Source organism: Embiotoca jacksoni, unplaced genomic scaffold (genome assembly GCF_022577435.1).
Source record: "Embiotoca jacksoni isolate LCO1_2020_lvr unplaced genomic scaffold, fEmbJac1.0.p SCAF_6, whole genome shotgun sequence".
Classification (NCBI taxonomy): domain Eukaryota; kingdom Metazoa; phylum Chordata; class Actinopteri; family Embiotocidae; genus Embiotoca; species Embiotoca jacksoni.
Genome location: NW_027185414.1, coordinates 9,106,266 through 9,130,687, shown reverse-complemented (window position 1 = coordinate 9,130,687; position 24,422 = coordinate 9,106,266). Strand labels below are relative to the sequence as shown.

General features: G+C 39.1%; 1 protein-coding gene across 1 annotated transcript in view; it reads left to right on the top strand.

The window, feature by feature from the left end:
• LOC138213028 (transmembrane protein 266-like) overlaps positions 1–24,422 on the top strand; it is a 47,971-nt gene that overhangs the window by 3,348 nt on the left and 20,201 nt on the right. Inside the window, exon 3 of the mRNA XM_069173834.1 lies at positions 10,169–10,360. Within this exon, the coding sequence (XP_069029935.1) occupies positions 10,169–10,360 (192 nt within the window). The remainder of the gene's footprint in view (positions 1–10,168; positions 10,361–24,422) is intronic.

Here is a 24,422-nt window from a genome sequence, read left to right as displayed (position 1 = left end):
CTGCTATAGTTTGATATTTAGCAATACTTTGTATGTTATGAGGTTTCATCACATACAGATCAGTTTTTTTTTTTTTCATGTAAAATCAAAATCTGAAAAGTAGCAAGTAACTATGACTCAGACAAATGTAGCTGAGGAAAACATGATATGTGGAATACAAGCAAACAGTCGCAGAACATGGAAATAGTAAAGTGCTGTAGTTGAGCGGATGTACTTGATTTTTGCGTTTAAACTTCAGTCATACTTTAGGTTTGTACCTTGAAAATGTTTTCATGTTTAGAAATCTAAGATGAAATGTGTATCTTCATGGTACTAACGCATACAGTAAAATGCATTTTAGTTTGGATTTTTCCTTTAAAATTCGGAAGGGTCCTCGTTGCTGGACGGGACTATTCATCTTCCTCACCACGTCGCTGTTGACACTGTTTTTTATGCACTAGCAGTGGGAGGTTGGAGGGGTTGGACACTTTTGCGTCTTTTGTTCAGAAGGTAGGAGTGGATGAGCACACGGTGTCTTTCTGCCTTTTGGGAGAAATGCTGTCAACGAGTGGACCGATATCCTGCCTAATTGGCTGCTCTCGTAAATACTGATGTAATATACACACTTTTTAATACTAATGGATAATAACAAATCTGGATTAGGATATTACTGTAAACATGCATCAGGGCTGCTCTGTTTTTAAAACATATTACCTGAGTAATCACTGATATCTGTCAGTCAGTTTGTTAAATTAATGTGTTTCTCCACTGATTTTACATGTCAGGATCAATGCACTCTTTATGGAAAGTGCTCCTCAATTTGTGAGAACAATTGCATATCTGGAGGGAGCTTTAAATGAAAACCTTTTTTATATTGCATCTCTTATGAATCCTACAACTTAGTTTCCCCATTTAAGTCTTGTGAATGTGTATGCGAGTTAATGGCAGATAGTATAATATTACGGTTACAGTCTTTGCTCAGTGTGTGTTCTGACGAACTCTTCAGCAAACCTTCATCTTTGAGTGTTGGAGCTTTTTTCCTTTCCTATTTTTTTTTTACAAACAAAATTAATGGGTTCCTATACTGCATCTCATTACAGCTTCTAATATATCACCATAATATCATCCTTTTCAAACTAATTGGACTTATCAGCGGAAGAAATCTCCCCCCAGTAAATTATTTCTGGAAATACCATCATAATTCAAATTATTCACTCACACTTTACTCAATTAAACATTCAAAATTCAATGAGATAACAGCTGTTGCTACGGATTTGTCCTGCATCGTAACCAGATGCAATGAGCGACAATCAAATACACATGCACAAAGTGTCCTGAATCTTATAGTGTCCCTTATGTTGGCCCTATGCAGTGCTGAAGACACAAGTAAAGTCATTTTCACAAGTCTACAGAAATCAGTTTTTTTCAGTCATTAAGTCTTTCAAGACCCATTCTCCCATAAGTGTCTGTAGAAATTAAAATAATCTATTATTGGACACTGACACAGTGTAAAAAGGTCCATGGACCTCTCCATTATGAAGAAGACGTCTGCTGTCTTAGTCCTGCCCCACAAGGGTCTCTGTGTCTCCTGTGTCTTCTACTGCTTGTATCTGTAAAGGTCAGATAAGAGGCTGGTCACACCAGGGCCAGAACAGTCCATTGTGCAGTTTGCCAACTCATCATAGGTTAATCTGTAATATTATTAATGAGCTAATGTGCCGAGCAGACTTCATTAATATCCACTGACATGAAATTATGCAAGCTTGTCTGCAAGTTGAATTGGGTTTTCTAGGAAATTACCTGAGGCAATTTATAAATGCTGTAGAAGTGGCAGGTGCTACAACATCAACATTGTGTTAAACACCTAGTTTTCTTAACAAAGTTGCTGCCTTAAAAAGACCAATGGGTGCTTGTATTACTGTTTTAGCATGGTTTAATGGTTGCAAGTGAAGTCGCCTAGGTCAACTCAGACTTTTACTTTCTTAGAAGCAAGAAGAAGACACATTTTTAGCTCAAGTTGCCTCTACAAACACTGTGTGCAATGTCTACTATTATCAACACATTTATTACATTTAGCCATCAAACTGAATAATCATCAGGTCTGACTATAAGAGAGAAGTTGTGAAATTTGTAGAAGACTTTTCCACCAACAGTGTACAAACTCATATGAGTCTGTGACATTAATACACAATGATGTCCAGCTTCTCAAAAGTTCTCCACAGCAGCTGGTGGGAGCAGCGATCATCTGCTTTGTCTTCAGTGTTCTGGCCAAGTTTGGGTGTGTTTTAGATCCTCAGGCGTTGTGCTCAAACAACCCAGACTAACATGTGTGTGTTGATCTTGTAGTCCACGGGGACCTTGAACTGAGTGGAGAGTGGATCTGGATAAAATGTGCCGGTGTGTAGATAAATATTCTCTTGTGTGCCAGAAAGTGTATTTGCAGAGCTGTCATTGGGCGTTTCAAGGGGAGATGAAAGGCAGCGCAGCATCTACTATATGTTTGATGGAAATAATGACTTGTAGTTTCATTTTCTTGATATGTGTATATGTTACTTCTTATTTCATATTTCCACATATTCCCATTGAATGGCAACATTTTAAACTGCACTCGACTACACAGTATACTACCAGGTACACACATATACACATACCACATCTAATACCTAATGTACCCCAACACTGTCTCATTGCTGATATAGCACTATGTGGTTGCTCTTATCCAAAGCAGAGTAGATCTTACTTTTATAACGCAGAGTGATGTTGGAATTTATGATTTATGAATGGTGTCTAATAAAAGTTTAAATAAGATATTAAAGTACTGAGTTCACTTTAAAGCACCTCAAAGTCAAAAGAAATCAGAGAGTCCAAAGATGATTTTAAGGCAGACAGATGGTACGTAAACCAAGCGGCCACCAGTGTGTCTAAGCTTCTATAAATTTGATTTGTTTATTTATTGAGGGTCGCAGAAAAGAAGCTCATCAAGAAACAAAGGATAGGTTTTAAAATCCATTCAAAATATTGAAACAAGTCTTATTAGTCACAAGTAAAGCCACGTTTACGGCTAAGTTTTATGCTTTGCGTCATTTTGCTTACTGTCAATTCTGCCATGCTTCCTTAGTTTGGTGTATTTACATGCTTGCATTTACTAATTAGCAAACAAAATAAAATGATTCTTTTCCCTTATCCCTTGGCTGCCTGTAAGTCTCTTATTTCGTGGGGTTAGGAGGGTCACGTGTGAGACGCTTCCACTCATCTGAGGAAGAACACTCCGCGGTGCCACTGGCCCACAGTTACTTACATGACCTTCTGTTCTGGTCAGTGAAATCCCTTGAGCAACTTTTGTCACATAATGACCTTTCCTGGCCCACAACACTATAGTCCGCTATTTAATTTTATCTGCCGCCCTTAGGGAAACTTGCTTCCCTGAATATCACTTCTTTCCTGTGGGTGCTCTTCTGCACTTGCAGTCTAGTTAGTCTTTCCATGAAATAATGTTTTCATAATTTGCCACTTTCTGTTAGATAAGAACATTAAGGGAATACAGAAAGGTCAGTATTTGTATTAAAGAGAGTAAAAATGCATTTATTTTTGTATTTAGATGCAAACAGAAGTGTATTTCTCTTTTGAGATTCTGGGTTCATTGACATTGTAAGGATGTTAATATGTAAAGTCTTTAACATCTGTTATATCAGTTGTAATAAAGCTGCTGAAAAGCACCATTTGAATCCAAAGAAGCTAAATTCACATCATTCTCAGGATTTTTGTGTTTACTGATTGTAAGTCTTGTAGGTTTAATTTGACTATAGCTGTACAGGCCTATGATTCACAATCAACTCTTTAAATCAGTATGCTTTTTCACACTTCCATGCAACATTAATGTAATAAAGATGATAGATACTGCACACTGTTATAGATTAAGTCTTAAGTCTGACTGGAACATAGTAGCAGAAAGGAACAGTGACTAAAACATCATAAATATCTCAAAATACCTGACTGATCTCATTGCCTTAGATTAGAAAGTTGCTGAACATTGTACAAATTCACAGCCTGGGTCAGCACCTTTTCCTTATATCTTGACCGTCAGCCAGGCAGAGCACCAGGTACATCGCGGCAAAGCTTGTGGGCCGGCAGGCTCTGGACAGCTTGTGTCTGTCATGAGTAGTTATGTGTACGGTCCTGATTGTTTGGGAGGAGAGCCAAACCTGCTGCTGCGCTGTGGATGAAAGGTGGTATGGATGAGATGTTGTTTGGAGGAGAAGTGTGGAGAAAACAGCATCTATCAGGCCTACACAGCATGGCATAATAATACTGCATATCCACAGTCTCAGAGTGGGAATCAAATCTTCTGCAAGTAAAATAAGTTTACAGGAGTTTGTCATAGAGCAGGCACACTGACAACATCTGCAGTACAGCAATGTACTCATCCATCCTGACATACATTTCCTGTAGTGGAAGATACAACACATTGCATCTCCTTGGTTGGTTGGTCATTCTTTTAGCGCAGCACTAGTTTTACAACAAAATCAGTAATAGTAATGTTGTACTGGAAAGTCAGAGATGTTCTCCTTTCTATATAAACCAAAGTATAAGCCTAAATTCCTCTAGCAAAAACCTCCTGGCTTGTTCCAATTTAAGATTATAGACAACAAGGTTGAGGTTTTGAAAGTTCAGGGTCCCCAGTTTGGAAAAAACCAAAGTGACTGTCATCTCTTAGGTCAGATTTAAACCTGATTTACATTCACAAACTTTCTTACATCATGTGTTACTGTGTTATGCTCTCATTGTGTTCATTATTTTATTTGTATACATGTATGTTCTGTACCTACACATTACTGAAGTTGCATCATTTTCTGAACAGACAAGAAGATATAGCTGCCTCGTATTCGCACTCTCCTTTAAAAAAAAAATTTAATATCCCTTTGCTTCACTCATATAATACATATTTCATTATTGTACATGAGTCAACTGCATCACAGCCTCTGGTGACTATCTTTTTGACTATATAGAATACGTATCTTCAAAGAAATGTAAGGCTCTCTTGCCGAGGGAAATAATCCCATCAAATTGGGAAGATGGCAGCGACTCTTGAGACTAGACTGCAATAACACTTGAAAAAATGAAAAACAGAAAAACCCTGTTGTGCTTTTTTCATGCTGTACATGCAGAGATGATTGACCACTCTTAGAAACCCAGAACACCTTTATTCTTTTCAAAATCTGCCACCCTTAATTTACATCCTCATCACTATAAATCTGTGATGTATTCTGGCAGGCATTTTGTAATTACTTGTTAGTTCTAATGTACCTTTTTGTTGAACCAACTTTTCAACCAGTAAACCAAATTTTCACTTTTCCCCTCCCACAGGCTGGAAAATATCTCTGGACTTGTATACATTTGTGGTTTACTGGTTGTTAAACTGACTACCTGCATCTAAAGAAATACAGCAACATCGGTTAAAACCTTGCTTGGTCTGGTTTTCAATAGACATTCAGTATTTATTCCTTAAATAATTTGTGTCAGTGCTAGAAAAACCTGATCATATTCTGTTTTGAGTGACAGGTGCTTACTGCTTTCACAAAAGTGTGAACATAAGTGGTTCTCATGTTAATATATACAGTATGAATACATCCTTCTATTTTTTTTTTAATTGAGTTTTGTTAGGATATCCATGTGACAGTTTGGTGCAGCTCGGTCTTTTTGAGCACATGGGTACTCACCTGAAATGGTGTTTTGATGATACACTTGTTTACAGTAACTGTAACTCATTCAGTGAGTTATTGTGTGGGCTGTTGATGTTCAGCTCACAAACTTTCCATTTGCTCACTTATTAGGTTTAATGATTTGAGGCCACTCTGCTTTATTTTTGCTTCCGGTTAGAGTTACAATATATAGTGGTGGGATTTTTTTTTTACCTTTACTTCTGGTTAATGTGTTACAATAGTAACATGAGCTGGATTCGTCTTGTGTGATATCTTTTGGAGGTTTACATGGCCTTCTTAATTTAATTTACATAAATGACAAACAGCTCTATGATCCATAGCATTTAGACATTATATGTTTACTTTCCAGTTTGTGCATTAGGAAAAATATGATTCAAGATGAAGCTTTACTTCATAGAACAGCAATAAAACTTCCATTGAAGCACTGATCCATTGATCAACTTGGGTGTATTATATTAACAGTGTATAATGATGCATTGAGGTCTGGTAATCTCACACCTGTCTGCCTTCACAGCCACAGATTTAAAAAAAAAAAAAAAAAAAAAAAAAAAAAAAAAAAAAAAAATCTTTTCAATGTATACATACACATATGGAGAAGAAATCCCTAAAACAGGAAACAGACTTTGATGCATTCAAATCGGATTCCCCCTTTAAAGGACAGAAGGTTCACATTTATCTATGGCAGCTTTAATGAGTCAGCTGAGTGAAGACAGAGTTAGACCGAACCCCATAGCCCATGCATTTTAGTGGTGAACGGGTGCCAGACAAATGCTTCATTTATTCCAACTGATCTGGCCTTGTTCACATGGCACATAATTAAATAAACTTTCAACTTCGGTTTTGTCAGCAACAATGATAGAAGTGTGTAATAAATCCTTTAGTCCACTAGATGATACTGTGTCAGTGTCACGTTTTGTCTCACATAGGCGTGAAAAGTAAAATGCCAAAAACCATGTCTTAGGAATTAGGAAATGATCATGATTTGGGTTAAAACAAGTCATTTTACATAAGTATTGTTATGTATTTCACATAAGTTACTTAACATATGTTAGGTAAATAAAATACATTACATTAACTTACAGAAATTTACAGATGTTATATAAAAGAAGTCCACATCGACTTTTTCTTTCTCACGGACTCAAACACCGGTTGTTGAGGTGAAAGTCGTGTTTGTTCCATCCAACCACCCCGACTTCCTCCTTACTCAGACTTTATCACTCTTTGTACTTCATTGCATGACCACCGTCACATGACCTCCTTTTTCAATCCTGGCTATAAATGCACGTACACCCAGGCAAGGCAAAACGTGACACTGACACGGTATCCTCCACTGTGGAGACAGGTGTTTTACACATTTTGGCGTGATGCCGTGGTGGTCTGACTGCACGCTAATTGCGGTGCCCATGAGAAACTTGGCTTGTACTTGTTTTCTATTCTACTCATGTTTAAAATAGATGTTCATGGTTCAGTTAAATGTTGTTTGGAACGTTGGATTGAAGCAGTAAAAAAATTGATGTATTGTTTGTTAATTTTTTTAAACTGTATATACTTCCACTGGGACTTTGTATTTAGCTCGGTGCTTACCCCACAGTTTTAAGGTCACAGTGAATCAGACTGGAGATCAGATCGGCCTTGGTGGCTTTGTTGACTTCATCATGATTCCCATTACAGTCTACTACCCTGCCAAACACTCTCTGCCCTCATTCAAAGTGATTAGGATGCCCTCTAACAGCTAAGGTCACTCCAGATTGCATCAAAGGTCTTCTAGCGTTGACATTATCGCTGTATATTTTAGTACACCAAGGTTGTGCCGTGGGATGTGGGGTCATGGTCTGTGTGGGGTCTGGGCGGGGGATTATCTGCCCGCCTACCTATCTGTCCTGTCTGTTTACTTGTCTGTCCTTTGCTAAAGGTATGCCTGTCTGTCAGATTGTGTGTCCCTCCTCGTTTGTGTTTTACGTCACTCTGTGCTTTCTGTCACGGCAGTTTGAAGACGACTATAGCAGGAAAAAGTACAATCACGTGTTTTTGAGCGTCTCAGCCATGATGTAATTTAGAAATTAACCTGGAATATTATGTAAAAATCAGCTACACTCAAGGGTTTATGATCTTATCATATGGATTTGCTGCTAATTTCGAATTGAATATTTGTTCTGTGTTTAGTAGACAAACTTTCTAATGTAACACACAATTTGACCATCAGAAATGATGGCCAAAATCTTTAGAGGTCTTCCTCCTCCAGCGGACTTCTCTTCTCCTTTACCCCTTTATTTCTTCTTTCCTATCAACTCTACATTTCCTTTTCCACTTTGCCCTGTGGCCCACCTTCTCTCCTCCTCTTTCTTCCCTGACCCTTTTCTCTCTGCCTATTTATCTTCACTCTTACTTTTATGTGCTACCTGTTCTCACTTCCTCCTCCTGAGCCTGTGTAGTCTTTCCTCCCTTGTCACTTTTCCTCGCGCCTCCTTCTGGTTTCAGCCCTCCCCTGTCCTGCTTGTATAACCCCTGATATTTGTCCCCCTTTTGTCTCCCAGTCCTCCTCTAGTTCCCCCTCCCCATCCACCTTTTTGCCCGACTTCCTTTGACGTTTGAAGGAGAGTGGGGATCCACTCAGCTGACAAAGGGAGAGGCAATGACGTCACAGCAGACATGATACACCAGCATCTGCTCTGGTCTAAAAATACACACCACAGGGCACACACAGTCAGTCTGCAGCTGCACTCAGCATTTGTTTCCACCTCCACGCTCCACTGAGATGGCCCAGCTTTTACACAACTGGGGCTTGTGGGCACGCTGGGCTACATGCTGCAGGAATGCAACTGAGCAGCCTCCATGTGTATTACGGTTTAATTTTCTGGTGGATGAAGGTGCAGGTATGCTGATATGAACACAGAGGAAAGTGTAAGCACTACCCTGTCAGATTGTTCAAAAACCTCATTGCAGACCTAATCAATGTAAAATACTAATAAGAGCAGTGGCTTCTCCATACCTTCATTTATTTATTACTTAATTTACCATAACATTAATGAACTAAAAGGTCAACTCATAACCAGGCTTCTTGTCATTTTTTGTGTAACATTTTTGTGTTAAAAATAGTTCCACATTTCATAGTGCAGAAATTCCTCAAAATTATCAGTTTTTATATCCCCTTACTGCCATTTTTCAAATGTATTTTTTGGTTATGGTTACCCTAATTTTTCATAACTGGGTCAAAATTGACTACTATACATTTTGTATAGAGATTTACAGGGATCTTCTTTTACTTTGGTACCACTGTCCATTACTGAACCTCATCTCAAGATAAATCACATCAACATTAATATGTTGTGTTGCAGCAAAACTATTTCATATTTAATAAATGTGTAACTCTAAATGTTTTCATCTCTTGCAAATGATATCACAGCTGTTTTATAGAACATTTACACTTTGATTACAATTTTCCAAAAGACTAACTGCTATTGTAATTGAATTACCTAGCTACAAATGTGCTTTCTTTCTTTCTGAGTGGCTGTTGCCATAAGTCACTTAGTAGCCCAGTTAGTTTTATTTCCTGAGTAGCATAACTTGGAGAGATACTGTGATACTGTAATTTCAGTTTTAAAAATGTGATGATTGACATGACAAACTTTGATTAAGGCTGGCGTTGCAATAATTTTTTTTTTTTTTTTTTAATCAAAATAATGAGGATAGAATCTATTTGGAATAAAGAAAACCATTCATTGTTATAGGGTTGATCTGGCAGTAACGGCAATCTAAAGCGTAATACAAAGGAACATTTAGAGTTGTAAATGTCATTTTGTAGAAATATATCATGACAACACAGCCTCCAATGTTAACAGTAAAATGAATGTACATCGGGGAGAATTCACCTCTTAGTATTCAGCTGCTCAGTTTGTTTCTCGTTATTAGTGCAGGTTGTTCTTCTTATCTTCATTGTTTAGATTGTGTCGTCTACTGAAGGTTTGCGGACAGAAGGGCACATTTTCAGACAGATGGAAAAATCATCATTACTGTCTGCGTCCTTTTGAGCAAGGCACTGCACCGCAGCTCCTCTGGTCTTCAGCACTGGAGGACTTTCAGAGTGCTTGGTACTTCCTTGCTGCTGAGTGGGTGTTTGTGTGCTGACCCTGTGTTTGCTCCCCGAGGCCATCACTGTAAATAAGAATGTGTTCTTAGTGAAGTTGCTGGACTGAATAATTAAAGTGTATTTTTTTCATCTGCACCTCTTTTGTACTACATATATACAGTACTTCCTCACCAAACCTCTGTTCATTTCGTCTGCTCTGCTATCTTAGCATTACAGACATGACCTATGTACCATTTTAATTAATATCACTGGTTCGACATAATGTTTCTGTAAACACCGGAGAAATGTGGTAATTTTGTAAGTAATGCGTGTCTTTCTCCTTTCTGTCTCCTCTGTTTGTATGTCTTTGATCTGTCCACTGCTGGTGTTGGCATGTAACCAGGGATGTGGAGCAGGCAGGTCTGTCAGACCTGGAGATCATCTCCCAGCCGGTGGAGGACGAGAACCAGTGCTTGGCTCCTCCAGTCCAGCTGGTGAGTTTTGGCTACAGAGATCTGCCCCTCGCAGCTCTGGATCTCTCACTGGCCGGCTCGCAGCTGCTCTCCAACGCAGATGAAGACGAAAACAGGGAAGGGTGAGTGAAACTTGTGTTGTCCTGTGTGATATATGAGTTTGTTGTTTCTTTTTAGCCTTTGTGGCAATCTGTGAGAAACACACGTGATTGGTTTAAAACCGATTTTTGGTGAATTCTGGGTGAGATTTACTTCTGTGAACAGTTTGGCAACAGGGAGGTGTGTAAGTGACGCAGTGGTGACATTTTTAATTGGTGACTTTTCTTGAATTACACTCTGACAGTCGGTGTTGAGCCAACAGATTCCTTCATTTTAGGAACACTGGTTTGTAAAGGACTTAAAAAGCCTATAAATACAACTAAACACATCACAATACGGAAACACCCAATCGAACGTTACTTCCTTCCAGAGTAGATAATTATCACCCAGATGCATTGAATTTGTCTTGTGTATGTTAAAAAAAACTGTCCAGATTTTGATGACTGATTTATTTTTGTCTTACTCATAAAGTATCCTTTCTCGTACTTCCAGTAGCTTCAAATGATTCTCCTCTTTCTCTTTAAATTTATTCTTCCTCTGTTATGTTGTTACTAAAGACACATCATAGTGTTAATAAAACAAAACATGACTTCACTCATTCTGGCATGAATCTGGAAAAACCTCAGATGAATTTATTAGATCCACTTCTTTTGTGTGTGGCAGGTATATATATATATAAAAAAGGAAACAGCACACCCCTGAATCGAGAGAGTAAGTACTTACATGCATTGTGCGAAAAAAGATTGGGTGAAATGTATTAGTATTCAGAGCTCATCGTCTGCGCCCTGAGGTGATTACACTGACCAAAACATCAGACTTAACAGCAAGTGGCAGCAGTGGTGAGCCGTTCATTCTTACCTGTCATATTGAAACATGCAGCTCTCCTATGGAGGTGAGGTGCCCACCTTTCAGATTCTCCTGATAGGGAGTGAATTAGGCACCTGACTAATGCAAAGCAAACTTCACTGATCTTTCCATTGTCAGCAGTGACAGGGTTCAGAAGAAAGTTAGAGACAGCAGTGCACTGCTCGTATTGGTCTTTGTGGAAAATTTTAAGACAGTAGCTGGAAGGGTTCGAGGGGTGGATGAGCATCATACATCGAATGTGTCAGCTGTAAGGAGAACAAATATAGTGGGAATATATGCTGAAACTGTCAGCGCCATATTGTCTTCTTCTCTGGTGGAGCCTGAGTGCAGATTTTAACATTTTTACATTATACAAGTAACAAGAACAGACATGTTAAGGATAGAGTACTACTCAGCCTGTAAAAAGACTTTAATTAACCTTGATGGTGTCAACATTTTTGCACCATATGGCTCGTGCAACAAATTTGGGACGTGGAGTCAGAAAGATATGAACAAGATCCAAGTCGGAAAACTCGAACCAAAGACAGAGTTTGACCTAAGAACTAAAAGTCTGGGTATCTCGGCATGAAGAGCTTTAACTTTGATGAATTCATTTTAAATGTGCAATATACATATATATATTTTTATACATAATATGTTATATCATTTCCAGTCTTTTACAAACTACCTTTGTTGCAAATATTTAGTAACTTCCTCCCGTTTAGTGAACCTTCTATTCATTTTTGTGCTGCAGGTTTTGTAAAGTTGGATTGTGACACATTTGACATACTTCCATACATATATGCAGTTGAGAATTTATGTCTATATTTATGTGTCCTGTATTTCATGCATGTGCCTGCAGTGCAAATTTGGAGCGATATCAACATGTTCTTGACATGAGCAATATCTCCCCTGAAAATTATGATTGTAGAGCAAGGACCTGAAGCTGTTATCTACAATATACATTTTTACAGCTTACATCAAGCAGCAGCCCCTATTTCTCCACAGATGAAAACTCACATTTATACATACACACACGCCCCATCAGGCTTGCATAAATGCCACATAGGGTGCAAGATTATCATCCATCATGTGTCAAGTCTCCCTCCCCAAGTCCTTGACTTGCTGTCCCTGTTGCTCAGTATTACGTCCATTTATCATTAACTGACAACCTCTGGGTTGTTCAGCGTCTATAAGTTAACTGAGATCAATTATCATTTCAGACTAAATATCCGCCCTCCTCCCCCCTGCCTGCTGACGGTATGAGTCGTTGTTGTAAGTGACATTTTACAGTGCATGAGCCAGAAGCCGGTTGTAAGTCTTTTGTACTGTCTAACTGTACATGCTGTCACATTCGTGACTTTATTGGATGTCAAACAGTTGATGAAAAGCAGGCTGTTTAAGGTTGTACTGCAACATCTAATTATTTTGATGTTTGAAATGATTTAAAACTGACAAATTTTCACACTCTGTTCTTTAATGATTTTCAAAAAATTATTTTCATGTATCCAGGCCTCATTACTTTGCTCTCACTTTAATTTATCTATGACTGGGAATTGTTTGCATGCTGAGCTTTTACATCAGCCTCCTCTCCATATGCAACTCCTGTAAACTTCAAGTTCAAGATTATAATAAAGCACCATGATATAAAATTATTAAAAAAAAAATACATAGATGGAGAAGAGAAAGTACTGTAATAATTACACACTGTCTGCACAGTAATTTCAGTCAAAAGCATATTATATTTACAAACTGCTGATTACAGCCTTTGTTTTTTCCGCTTTAACATGATTGCGTGAAATGTTGGTTTGGCATATGGATATGAGGTCACATCACAGCTGTCCTTTTGATTACTCACAATATTAACAGTTTTTTTTCACTGTGCAAAACCTGCTCACTGTCCTCTTCGTTCTCTCCAGCAACTGTGACTCAAACCTGGCTCTTAGTGTGAGCTCTCCCTAGGATGCACATAAACACCATAAGCTGTAGTACAGGATCCAACACACACACCAAATCCATACACGCTACCTAATCCAAGTACTCCGTTTGACACCAAATCAGGTCTCACTCCATTGGTTCCCTTCAGTTGGCCAGTCATAGCCAGAAACAGATGGATTTCACAGACGCTCCGTCAATAGTAGGTAGTGCCGTGCCGACACTCACACTGCGCTGGTTTTACAACCAGTACAACCCTTCTGTGTCCTTTTCTGTATCAGGGTTAGTGGTAGCATGTATCTCCATCCATCTACATTATGCATAGATGTGTCAATGTTTGCTGTGTACGTGCTTTGATGCCAAGTGCTCTCTGTCTAAGGGTTGTGTTGTTGGGAAACACTTTGGTGTACAGCGATGAAATATAAATGAAGCATTTCCTATTGTAGCGCAACCTGGAAGTGAAATACCTGTAAGGTGTTTGTTAAACTTCAATAACTAGGTCACAGCCCTGCTGCTGTTGAGGAATCACAAAATAAGAGCACCAATCTGTTCACGTGGGTCTGAGGGCAAGAGGCTAAAATTCTCCTTCTGGTCCAAAGGCTGCAAAACTCGACAAGCCCTCACTGTAAGAGGCTGTAACAGCAGATTTAGCAAACACTGTGGTGAATGTTATTTTACTGGTGAGCTCAATTTACTCAAAGTGTGCCTAGTGTGATGGGGGTCACTATTTCATATTCAATTCATTAGTGCAAAAATATCTGCCTGTAAAAATGCTGCCGGTCGGAGTTGTAAAAGTCCTCATTCTTTCTTTTAGCTTTAATGAAATTCCATTTAAATCCACAAGGCATGAGCTTCAGTAATGTTCATGTTACATCTTTACTATACCTTAAACGCTAGACTAATCCTTCACATTAATCACTACTGCTAGTTCTTGTGTGTGACCTTTTTATTAGTACGTTTTATTAGGATGTACCTCTTGCATAAGAAAGCTGAAAAATCACGAACCCCTGCTGTTTATAGCTGGTGTGTCAAATGAAATGGTATTGCCAACCTGAGATGTTTAGACAGAATATACAGCACAGTAAAGTAGTGACAATAAGCACTGTTAACAAAAATGTAGAGGCATCTTCTGACATTAAGGTTGCATCATTAGAATCGGTGAGATGTTGCAAGCGTGCCTCACGAATATGTCACTCAGCCTGCCGTCCTCCAGGACCAAATTCTATTTTATTCTGTGGATTTCAGCACCGCTGGGCCTTCAGTGATTACGTCTGTGCCTCCGTCTCCTCATTACCGTATCGATCTACCTCTCAAACAGACAGCGGCCATTAGCTTTCTTAAATGACATTCACAAACACCGCGCCTGTGCACCATCATCATGTTTTATGAGGGTGTCCTGCGGCGGTGGGACGGCTTTTTAAATCACCGCTTTCACATCACCTACCTGTGAGTTGACTTTGTTTGGGTCATAACAGTATGTAGCACCATTGGGCTCATATCTGTTCGCTTTCAGAATGCAAATGTGAAAAAGCTGGAGTGCATCTAGCAGAGTGACCGATTGCTAAACTCACCTTTAGGGAAATGGGGCAGAGGAAATGAACCTTTTTTTTCTGGGTGTGTGGAATGATGAAGTGAAGTTGAGAGGAGGCAAGACAGAGGCAGTGGGATGGCAATCCACAGCCATCAAAATGAAAATGTATGTGGGAGTGGAATCTACTGGCTGCTCCGCTGACTCTACCTGGGAAAGTGGATTGCCCCACCACACCCCCACGCACCCCTCAACGTCGAGCCTGCATTAGCTGGCTCATTGGTTTTCTGAGATAGTGAAGGAGCATCATGAAGAAAGCTGTGCATGGGAAATGTGGAGGCATGCTCTGTAGGGATGTTTGGCAAAACGAGCGCTCCTGAATGTGAGAATGTCACAACCACGGCGGAGGTGTTTCATCAACATGGAGACGGCTCATTGGGTGAGGGGTGGAAGTTATTTTCACTGGTAGTTTGGGAATGTGTTGCTGTCAGCAAAACTTTTCTCATCGACTCCTTCCAAAAAAGAAAGTGGGTGCAAATGAAAAATATGCAAACTAAACCGATATGTTTTCTCTTTAAAAGAAACGGTTTACATCAATCTAAATGTTCCAGCTTGTAGTGTATATTAAAGTTATCAAACTAATCAGTTATACTGACGAGTCCCTGAAATTGAAATTCAAAGAAAAACTGCACGAAGAATAATCATATATTTACATGCTGCAGGAGGAAGAGACGAGTCACTTGCTGTTTTTCTCCCTCAGATTTACAGATTTGTTGCTAAATGATCAGAGCTTTGTGTTATTATGGTTCTCCTCTACTGTAAAGTTGCGGCGTGTTTCCTAGCAGAAAGCAAGCAGAGGGGATTAATCAAGAGAAAAAGCTTCTGTGTCAAGCTGCCACTGTGTGATGAAGCACCTACTGTCAGGCATGTTCGCATATCTTAGCCTGTAGCATTGTGAAGGTGGAGCTGACCTTACTGCTATCTCTCGTATAGTGCGCTGCCCTCACTTCACATAACGGCAAAGCAGTCACTCACACACAACCCCTCATTCTTTTGCTCTCTCTCACCCTCCCTTCCCCACACGTATATATTTGCATGCATGAACAGCAACACAGCACATAGAGGATTTATACACTGAGAAAGAGAGAGGAAACAAGGCCAGGCCTGAAAAGCTTTCTCTCACTGCACTGTGTAGTGGTTGTTATCTAATCCTCTGTAATCATGGTTCACTTCATATTCCAGTTTATACTGGGCTGTCACACCTCATTAGGAACAATAGTGCTCCTTCATTGATGCCTCTGCACATTTAGATAGGCTCTTCTTTCTCTCTCTTTCACCACCTTTCTACATATTTCTGCCTCTCCCGACTTTTCTCTGTATTCTTGGTTCTCTCAGTTTCTTCCTCACTTCTGTTCACATTCACTGTCTCATCTTCCATCTTTTTTTTACCCTCAATTTTCACACAAAGTACACCTTCCCATCCTGAATACCAATCTGCACTACAACTAAATGAAACGCCAGAAAGCACAAAATCACGCCTGACGCACTTGTGAGCACGTCACACTGACCAAAACTGCCAGAGGCACCTTCACAAGCCTGCAGGAGCTTCCAGGTTCGTGGTCCTGTGGTGAGGGTGAGGAGAGGTGGACAGGTTGGAGATTTCCAGCACCCGTTTACTGTATTGTTGCCTAACAGAATGTTCCTATCAGGAGAGAAGTGGGCGACATTGTGGGAGGTGGTTGTTCTAGCTAGCATCAGGGGGCAGTTGCAGTGTTAGCAGTTTTGGCGCCATGGTAAGTGGAGTGTAGTTATTATTAGAGTTGGGCCCATCCATCTTCCTGTCTAGGAAAAATGCTGGGAGGACCAAGGTGGCGTGGGCTTGTGTTCAGCACTTTCATGGCTGCCCACTCTCCCCCTAGTCATCAAGCTGCTTTTGTTTGTTTGCTCACTTCTCTTTTTTAGGTTGAAGGGTTCTTTTGGTGCATTTCAGCTGGTGTTCATGTAGGCTGCTGCTGGTGTGTGACTTTGTCAGGAAAGAAAAAAAACCCTGCGTGTAATAAAGAACATCAGGGAGGAGGATCTGGAGGGCAGGTCCTCATCTGCAGTTGCGCTGATGGTTTCAACAGGCAATTAAATAGTCCCTGAGGATAATGTGAGGAATCATAAGAATTTAACTAAATCTTCAAAATAGATTTCCTTACTTTTCAAGTAAGCCAGCAACATCTGATCGTTTTATTTTTTTCCATTATTAGAATAAAACTTTGAAGTGCCATATTTTAAAATGGACGAACTCTGGAACCATGGAAGATTACACCAGGACCGGCTGTCATGTTCCATCTCAGATATGATCAGTTGAGTTTCAGGAGCTCCCCAGAAGTTTCCCAGAAGCAGATACTCTGCTTTGCTCGAAATACATGTGAAGTTTATTTTTGAAGGAAGCCCTGTCAATATGCACAGAGCAGCTCCACTGGACAGGAAGACAGACACAGAAACAGCACAGGGAATCTGGTCAATTGTCATGATAAAACATTTCTGATCATATATCATATCATTACATTAACATCTACACTCCTGCTGTTTCAAGTAGGAGAAGAAACGTGTTCTTGGCACTGTACGTGAGTTGTAGTAACAAAATAATTTTGAGGAGGAATTTTTCAACTACAACGACAACTAAAACACAGCCAAGTCTAGTTCCTTTTTGTGTAGCCTGGGCTACAGTACCACAAAGTAGGAAGTAACAAACAAAGAACACAAAATGGACTTAAAAGAAACACAAAAATCAAGGAAACATGACCAAACCAGGAAGTTGACAAAATGGGGTGGAAAAATCACTTCACTTCTGAAACGCTTGAATGAAGTCATGTACAAAACAGAACAAAACAGTGTCACCCACGCGACATGACAGACACGTGTCCGGTGGAATTCAGAGGTTAGCAGCTAAACAGAGAGTATGTAGGTGGACAAACTCTCTGTAAGCCAGCTTTCGTACAGCCCACTACTCAACGCTGATGATTCTAACTCTATTTACAGGAAAAATACAATATGGAATCAACTTTAGCCAAAGCAGCCATTGTAGTGCCTTTCAGCATGGCGCCCAGCAGACCAGGAGAAAAGCTGCAGCAGCGATACCTGCTTGGTGCCTGAGATATATTGGTGCCAACCTCTGAGCCCTTATCTGCACATAAAAAAGGTGTAAAGAAAAGGTCATGGCTTGGATAATGATGCTGACAGTGTGATAAGGGAACTAGCTCGGCTTATTATTGTCTGAGAACGAGGAACCTGGATAAAAAAAAGTGCACTGTAAAAATATATTGACATTCGAATTGCCAGAGTGGCTCAGCAGACCACCCCAACCCCCGGACTGCAATTAGAAGTGTGCACCTGAGCAGTGGAGTAATGTCATCTCCCATCCCAGTGATGGGTGTGTGGTTGCCAGACGCTGAGACAGAAGCATATGTTGCTGATATACGGCTGGTCCAAATGTGCAAGGAGTCCAGGGTTAGGTACCAACACCAGATGGTTCATCTAAATCTGTAGTGAGCAAGAGGGGAAAAGAGGAAAAAACAAGAGCTCCTACCCTTTGCCACCCACCAGCTTCAGACCGAAGGTCCAAATGTTCTATTTTGGAAATAACTACTGGCCCATTTGCAAATTTTAGACAATGGTTGCTGAAGGAAAATAAAAAGTGCCGTCTCAAATAATCACAAGTGACTCTGGGAAGATTTTGAAGTTGAATCAGTTCTGAGACTTGCGTAACATGGACATGAACTAAACTTATTTAAAGATTGCCACATTATTTACAATTTAAAAATATCCTTAGATCCTGGTATGATTGCATGAAAGGGGCAGCAAAAGTTCATCAACCTGCATTGGAAGATGTGAGAACATCTTCATTGCGAGTCCTGTGTATCTCTCTATGTAGGAGGAACCAACTCAAAGTTGTGCAACTGTTTATTGTGCCAGACTGCAGTTGCATTGCTTTCTTACTTTACATGCTTTAACTTTGTTAGAGGAGGGAAAAAAAGGTTAAACGTTGAAGTCTTGCTTTTTGAAATAATGCATTCTCCGAAGGCTTTCACCCGGTCGAGCCAATTTGGCCTGATTTAATTAGAGAGCGCAAGAAGTTGTCTGAGACAGCGACCAGGGAGTGACCGGCCATCCTGTTATCTCCCAGGCTTCTTAATTCCTCTGCCACAGGGATGGCTGCAGGCCCACGTAGTGTAGGAGCTAAATGTTCATCGTTTGCCAAATGGCTGTTTTCTGTCGGTCTTGAGGACAAATGGACATGATAAATCTTTACTGTGATGCCCCAAGATATTAGAAATACTGAAATTGTGCTTTTAATGTCAGATTTTGAAACAAAATGTCTTCACGTGATTAATTAGGTAGCTTACCCTCACACCACACTACTCTTCTTCATGTAAATATACCCATACTTGTTTAGCAGCTTATTATAGCTGAAACTTATACTTTATAGAAATAATTTACAAACAATAATTGGCCTCTACATTTGTCATTAGGTGTAACATTTCGGCCACAAAAATCAATCGTTTTGATGCCCAAATCCACAAATATACACATCGTGGTGCAATTTAATGGGGAAAAAACCCCCACACATTAATGACACAAACTTTTATTTTGCCTGTCATGACACTTACACATCTGTCATTATCCACCGTCCAAAAGTTGCTCAGCTGCAGTATTTAGAGGTGATAATTGTCATAAAGGAATACATGGAGAGCATAGTGAAGCTTAACCCCTGCACTCATCCTCAGAGAGAAGAGTGGTAAATATTCACAGATATTAAAAGTGTGAGATGGCTTTTTGGCTAAATAGGGAGAAGGGTAAAGTGCTGGAGCAAAAACGCGACTTACGGAGACCAGTTTGACAGCCTTGGTGCACATAAAAGTAGATTTGTCCCTGTCTATCTGTATTAAAAGATAATTTCTCGACCTAAGAACAATAATAATCATATCCCCCACCTTACAACAAAAACAAAGGTCAGTTACTACACATATATAGAACATATCAATATCCAAAAAGTTTTAACTGTAGACTGTATATAAAAATGGAGGCAGCTTCTGGGTCTAAACAGTGAGGCCAATGCAGAAGTGCCTTAAACTGCAATACTACCAAGGAATGCTTAAGGCAAATTAAAAGGCCCTGGCTCTATAGACTCCCATTCAACTTCTCTCATGAAATACAAAGTCATTATAATTTATTCACAAGTCGTAATGGTGTCATTTGCTAGAGTCACTCCTTCTAATTCATTTTCTGGCATTTCATCTGAAAATAATCTCCACACTTGTTATATACAGTATAAGGCCTCAAAAAGTGGTAGGTTTGTGCGCGTCATTGTTTGATTGACAGGCCTGTAGTGTAGTCAGGTTTCCCAGTGGGCAGGGCGTCGTGTCCTAATTTGATCAAATTAGACCCAGCGCTTGCTCCTCTGCAGCTCGTCCAAATATGGTCACTTCTGGCTCCAAAGTAGCAAGACGGTAACGGACAAAATTCAAACCTGAGATTCATAACTATCTGCAGTCTGTTGTAACACCGTACTGATCAAGGCTTGTTCTAATTGGCTGCACACATATCAATGCACACACACGGTATTCATAGTTTTCATGCGACGTCACATCCTTGTAGCCAAGCCCCATGGAGGGCAAAATAAAGCTTTGCTCCACTGGCTGCCAGCTAGTTTGTTGAGCCAAAACATCGGATAGTTGTTGGTCAATCGGCTGCACAAACCAATGAAGAATATATAAATATATATATTTGTATGTTATATATACATATATATATATATATATATATATATATATATATATATATATATATATATATATATATTTGTATGTTATATATATATATGTCCCTCCCTCGCTCCTTATCCGCCCTAATTAAGACCTTATCCAGACCTTATCTGCACCTTACCTGTAAGAAATCAACTTCTCCCGTGTTTCCCAACTGCGGTCTAAATACAAAACAGGAAAGTTTAACACGATGAAGAATTTCCTGTCCTTCACCTCCTAGACAGTAGCATTATAGTAAGGGCAGGGATTCTCCTCAAGATATACGTTAACATCGCCAAAGTGGAGGTCTGGCACGGACTTTGTTGCTTTTAGAAATTAAAAAACGCATCGGGATCTGTGTATGGATTGTCGGTGCTCAAAACTTGTAGTTTGTTACTATATCTTTATTTTTCATCTGGTGAGAGCTGATCCAAATAGTCGTTGAAACAGATGGAAAATTCATGGACCTGCTCTGCAGTTCTATAGATTGTCCTGTATTAGCTGCCATGTTTTAATGATGTTTTGCCCTCCAGGGTTCGAGCTGGTCACGTGACTGAAAACTATGAATACACTCATTGAATACAAAATACACCCAATGCAGGCACACACACACTGACCTTCCTGTCCCCTTGTAACATACAAATGAGTCTTTCCCCAGCTCTCCCACAGGACTGTGAGGAAAAGCTGAACACCAGTTGCCCTTGTTCATTGCATGTGTGCAGACAAGGAACTCCTCACAGTGAACTTGAGCCTCAAGCTGCAGGTTCAGTATATTCTAAGATATTTCTTATAGTGTATGTATAATGTCAAACCTGATGCCTTTCAGCATCAAGTCTGAAGCGGTTTTGGTCCTTGCTTTTTAGTAACTCACCTCTTTAAGCTTCACTGTGGTGACAGTATAGCACAAAAGTATGTACTAGGTACATACAATATATAGATACAACCATATTCCTAGATGTAGGATGGGATTTTGAACAAAACTAAGCACAGATTTAAGTAATGGGTCCCATTTGGAAAAGTATTTGTAAAAATCTGTTACATTAAATTTAAAGGCCTGGTTCTTGAAAATAATAACTTGTACATTAATAATAGTTACATTGTTCATTAATTGTAATACATTTTATCTCATATTCAAAACTTCAGATTTCCTAATATGGAATCAAATCAATAAATCTATTGTATTTGTAACGCCAAAAAGCTTGCAGTCATGGACAGATTATGACACAATAGGCCCCTATACCTATCTATGGGACCAGGACACACAGACTTTGTTGTTGTTTTGTGCCTTTGTGTAGTGGCGTGTGTAATTCTGTTGTCATTTTGTGTCCCTTAGTAGATTTTTTTTGTTTCCCATTGAGGTGTTTTGCTTCTCTTTGTGTCTTTCTCTGGTTGCTTGATGGACTTTCCAACGACAGTTACTTAATTCAGAGGTTTTAATACATCCTCTGGCCATCATAAACAAGTGTTAGCACGAGCTTCTGCCATGCATCTTTGTTAAAAATCTCTTGTGGGTGCTTGCCAGTTTAATGTTTGGTGTAAATTAGGTTTGTAAACTGTCCGATACACTGGTATTCTCTCCAGGACTTGGATCGCATTGTAAAGCCCCTTTGTTCTAAGTGATGGCCAGCACTTTTTAATTTACCAACTTTTCAAGTGTTGTGATCACCTTCTGCTAATCATTAGTTCTAGCTGGTAAAGTATCAGCTTTTGTTGCTAGCATGGCTTTTACTGAGACTAAGAAGCTGTTATGAAACTATATAAACAAATGAACAATTTAAATTACTGATTTGCGTGCCTGACAACATTGTTGATCTAAGTTGGTAAATGCAGTACACTACAAATGTACTTGTCACATGTCGTATTTCTTTGTAGCCATCAGCAGAGTCAAAGTTTTAAAAAACAAAAGCTGCTTATCTTCATGCAAAGGTCAGTTGGTTACCTCCGTATGTTGACTGCAGGGTCAGTCATTTATTCCTCTGTTTTCAGTGAAAGTTCTGCAGGAGTTTCGCTCTTTCTTGCTGATGTGTTGTAATCAATGGTGCACAGGCATTGGTAATGGAGAACCTTTCAAATGTAAAATTAATTACCTGCAATCTGACAGCATCAGGGAAACTCAGCATGTATTTTATGTTAAGTTAGTACTCCCTCTTTTTCACACTTGCGTAGCATCAAGCATTGTGTGTGTGTGTGTGTGTGTGTGTGTGTGTGTGTGTGTGTGTGTGTGTGTGTGTGTGTGTGTGTGTGTGTGTGTGTGTGTGTGTGTGTGTGTGTCCATTGGTTGTTAAAATGTGGAGTCTGCTGGAGACACATTTGTTCCTTGGAGACAATAGGATGCTGCCTGTTTGCTTAGCCATATTTGTCAGGTGAGACTGAATTTGTCATCAGCAGAAAGGACACTCAAATTGTTCCTTCTCGCACCCTTCTTTTTAGTTTAAACAAAATTTCACGAGAACCAAAATGCTTCTTGACTTTACGTTGTTTGATTGTATGACTGTGGTTTTACACAGTGCCTTGTTGAAATCTGACTTGGTGCTAACATAAACAAACATGGTCTGTTTATTGCAACTAAACTATAAAACCTTTAATTCAATCATGTAAACATGTTCATGACATTCTTTAATGTATAAAAATGTAAAATCTTTTGTAATTTTTCTGCTCTGTAATTTGTTCATTGAACAACTTAAACAACCTAATAACATTCCCATTAGACTCTACTGTGCTCTTTTTAGTGCTACTTCATAAATTTAGCATTCTCACAAGTAAAATGGACAACATTCAGCACAAAGATCCACCTGAACTAAACTGAACTACACTACACTTAAATTAAGCTAAACTGCACTACACTTAAACCAAACTACACTACACTAAACTACACTACACAAAATTTAGACTATGCTTAAACTAAATTAAACTGAACTAAGCTATCTTATGATCAACTTAAATTAAAGATTAATCTTAAACTAAGCTAAGATAAACTATGCTCCACTATGCTGCACTAACTACACTAAACTTTGCTACACTATACTACAGTACAATAAACAACACCAAACTAAAATTAAACAACACTATACAACTAAATGCTGAATAATTTAAATTTTTGTTCTCTCTCTTTGTGTCTCAGGCAACATAAAAACTGGTGAGATGGTCTCATTTAACTTCTACATTCACAGTCACACTTCTCATCTGTGAAAAAGTTGTCATCACCAGTTTCAAAGCACCTCAGGTGATTTGCCAATAATAGAACTCCAATAGATAACTCATCAGTTGTGAGTAAAAATAAAAACTTCATTACACCAAATACCACAGATGCATAGTCATTAAATCATTAAATGTCTGTTAGAAATATAATTTGTTATATTGTGGCAATCCATCAGACATCACAGATCAATCCATCAGGTCACTAAAAATAATCAAAGAACTTTAACTACCGCCTTTTCCTATTCTTTGCACTCACAGCATTAACACATTAATGAGAAGAAATTAAACCATTTTATCTGCTAAGGCCAAGAATAAGTGATACATTTTTTTTGTAAAGATTTTGTCAAAAGCATGAAGTTACCCACATATGAGTTTAATTCTCAAGCATTTCCAAACTTTTGTACAATGTGCACCAGTAACACACTCCTTACAAATGCAATGATATTAATATATATTTGCTGTATTAGTCCTTTTTTTTTTTTTTTTTTTTTTAAAAGGTCCAAAGAAATTTAATAAAAAAACGGCAAATATAATTACTACTTCATTGGATTTGTTTTCCTTTGTAGTGTATTTTAAACCTCACAACTCATTTAAAAAAAATGTGGAAGATTTTTTTGATCTTGAAAATCCAAAACATTTATCATTTGACCAACGCTTGCCCTTTCCTGAGCTCAGCAATAGTCCTGACCTTAATATACTGTATGTTATGTCAAGATATTGTGCAAAGTGCATTTCTTCAAACAGACTTACATTTGCTTGTAATACACCAACCGGGAGGAATTAGAG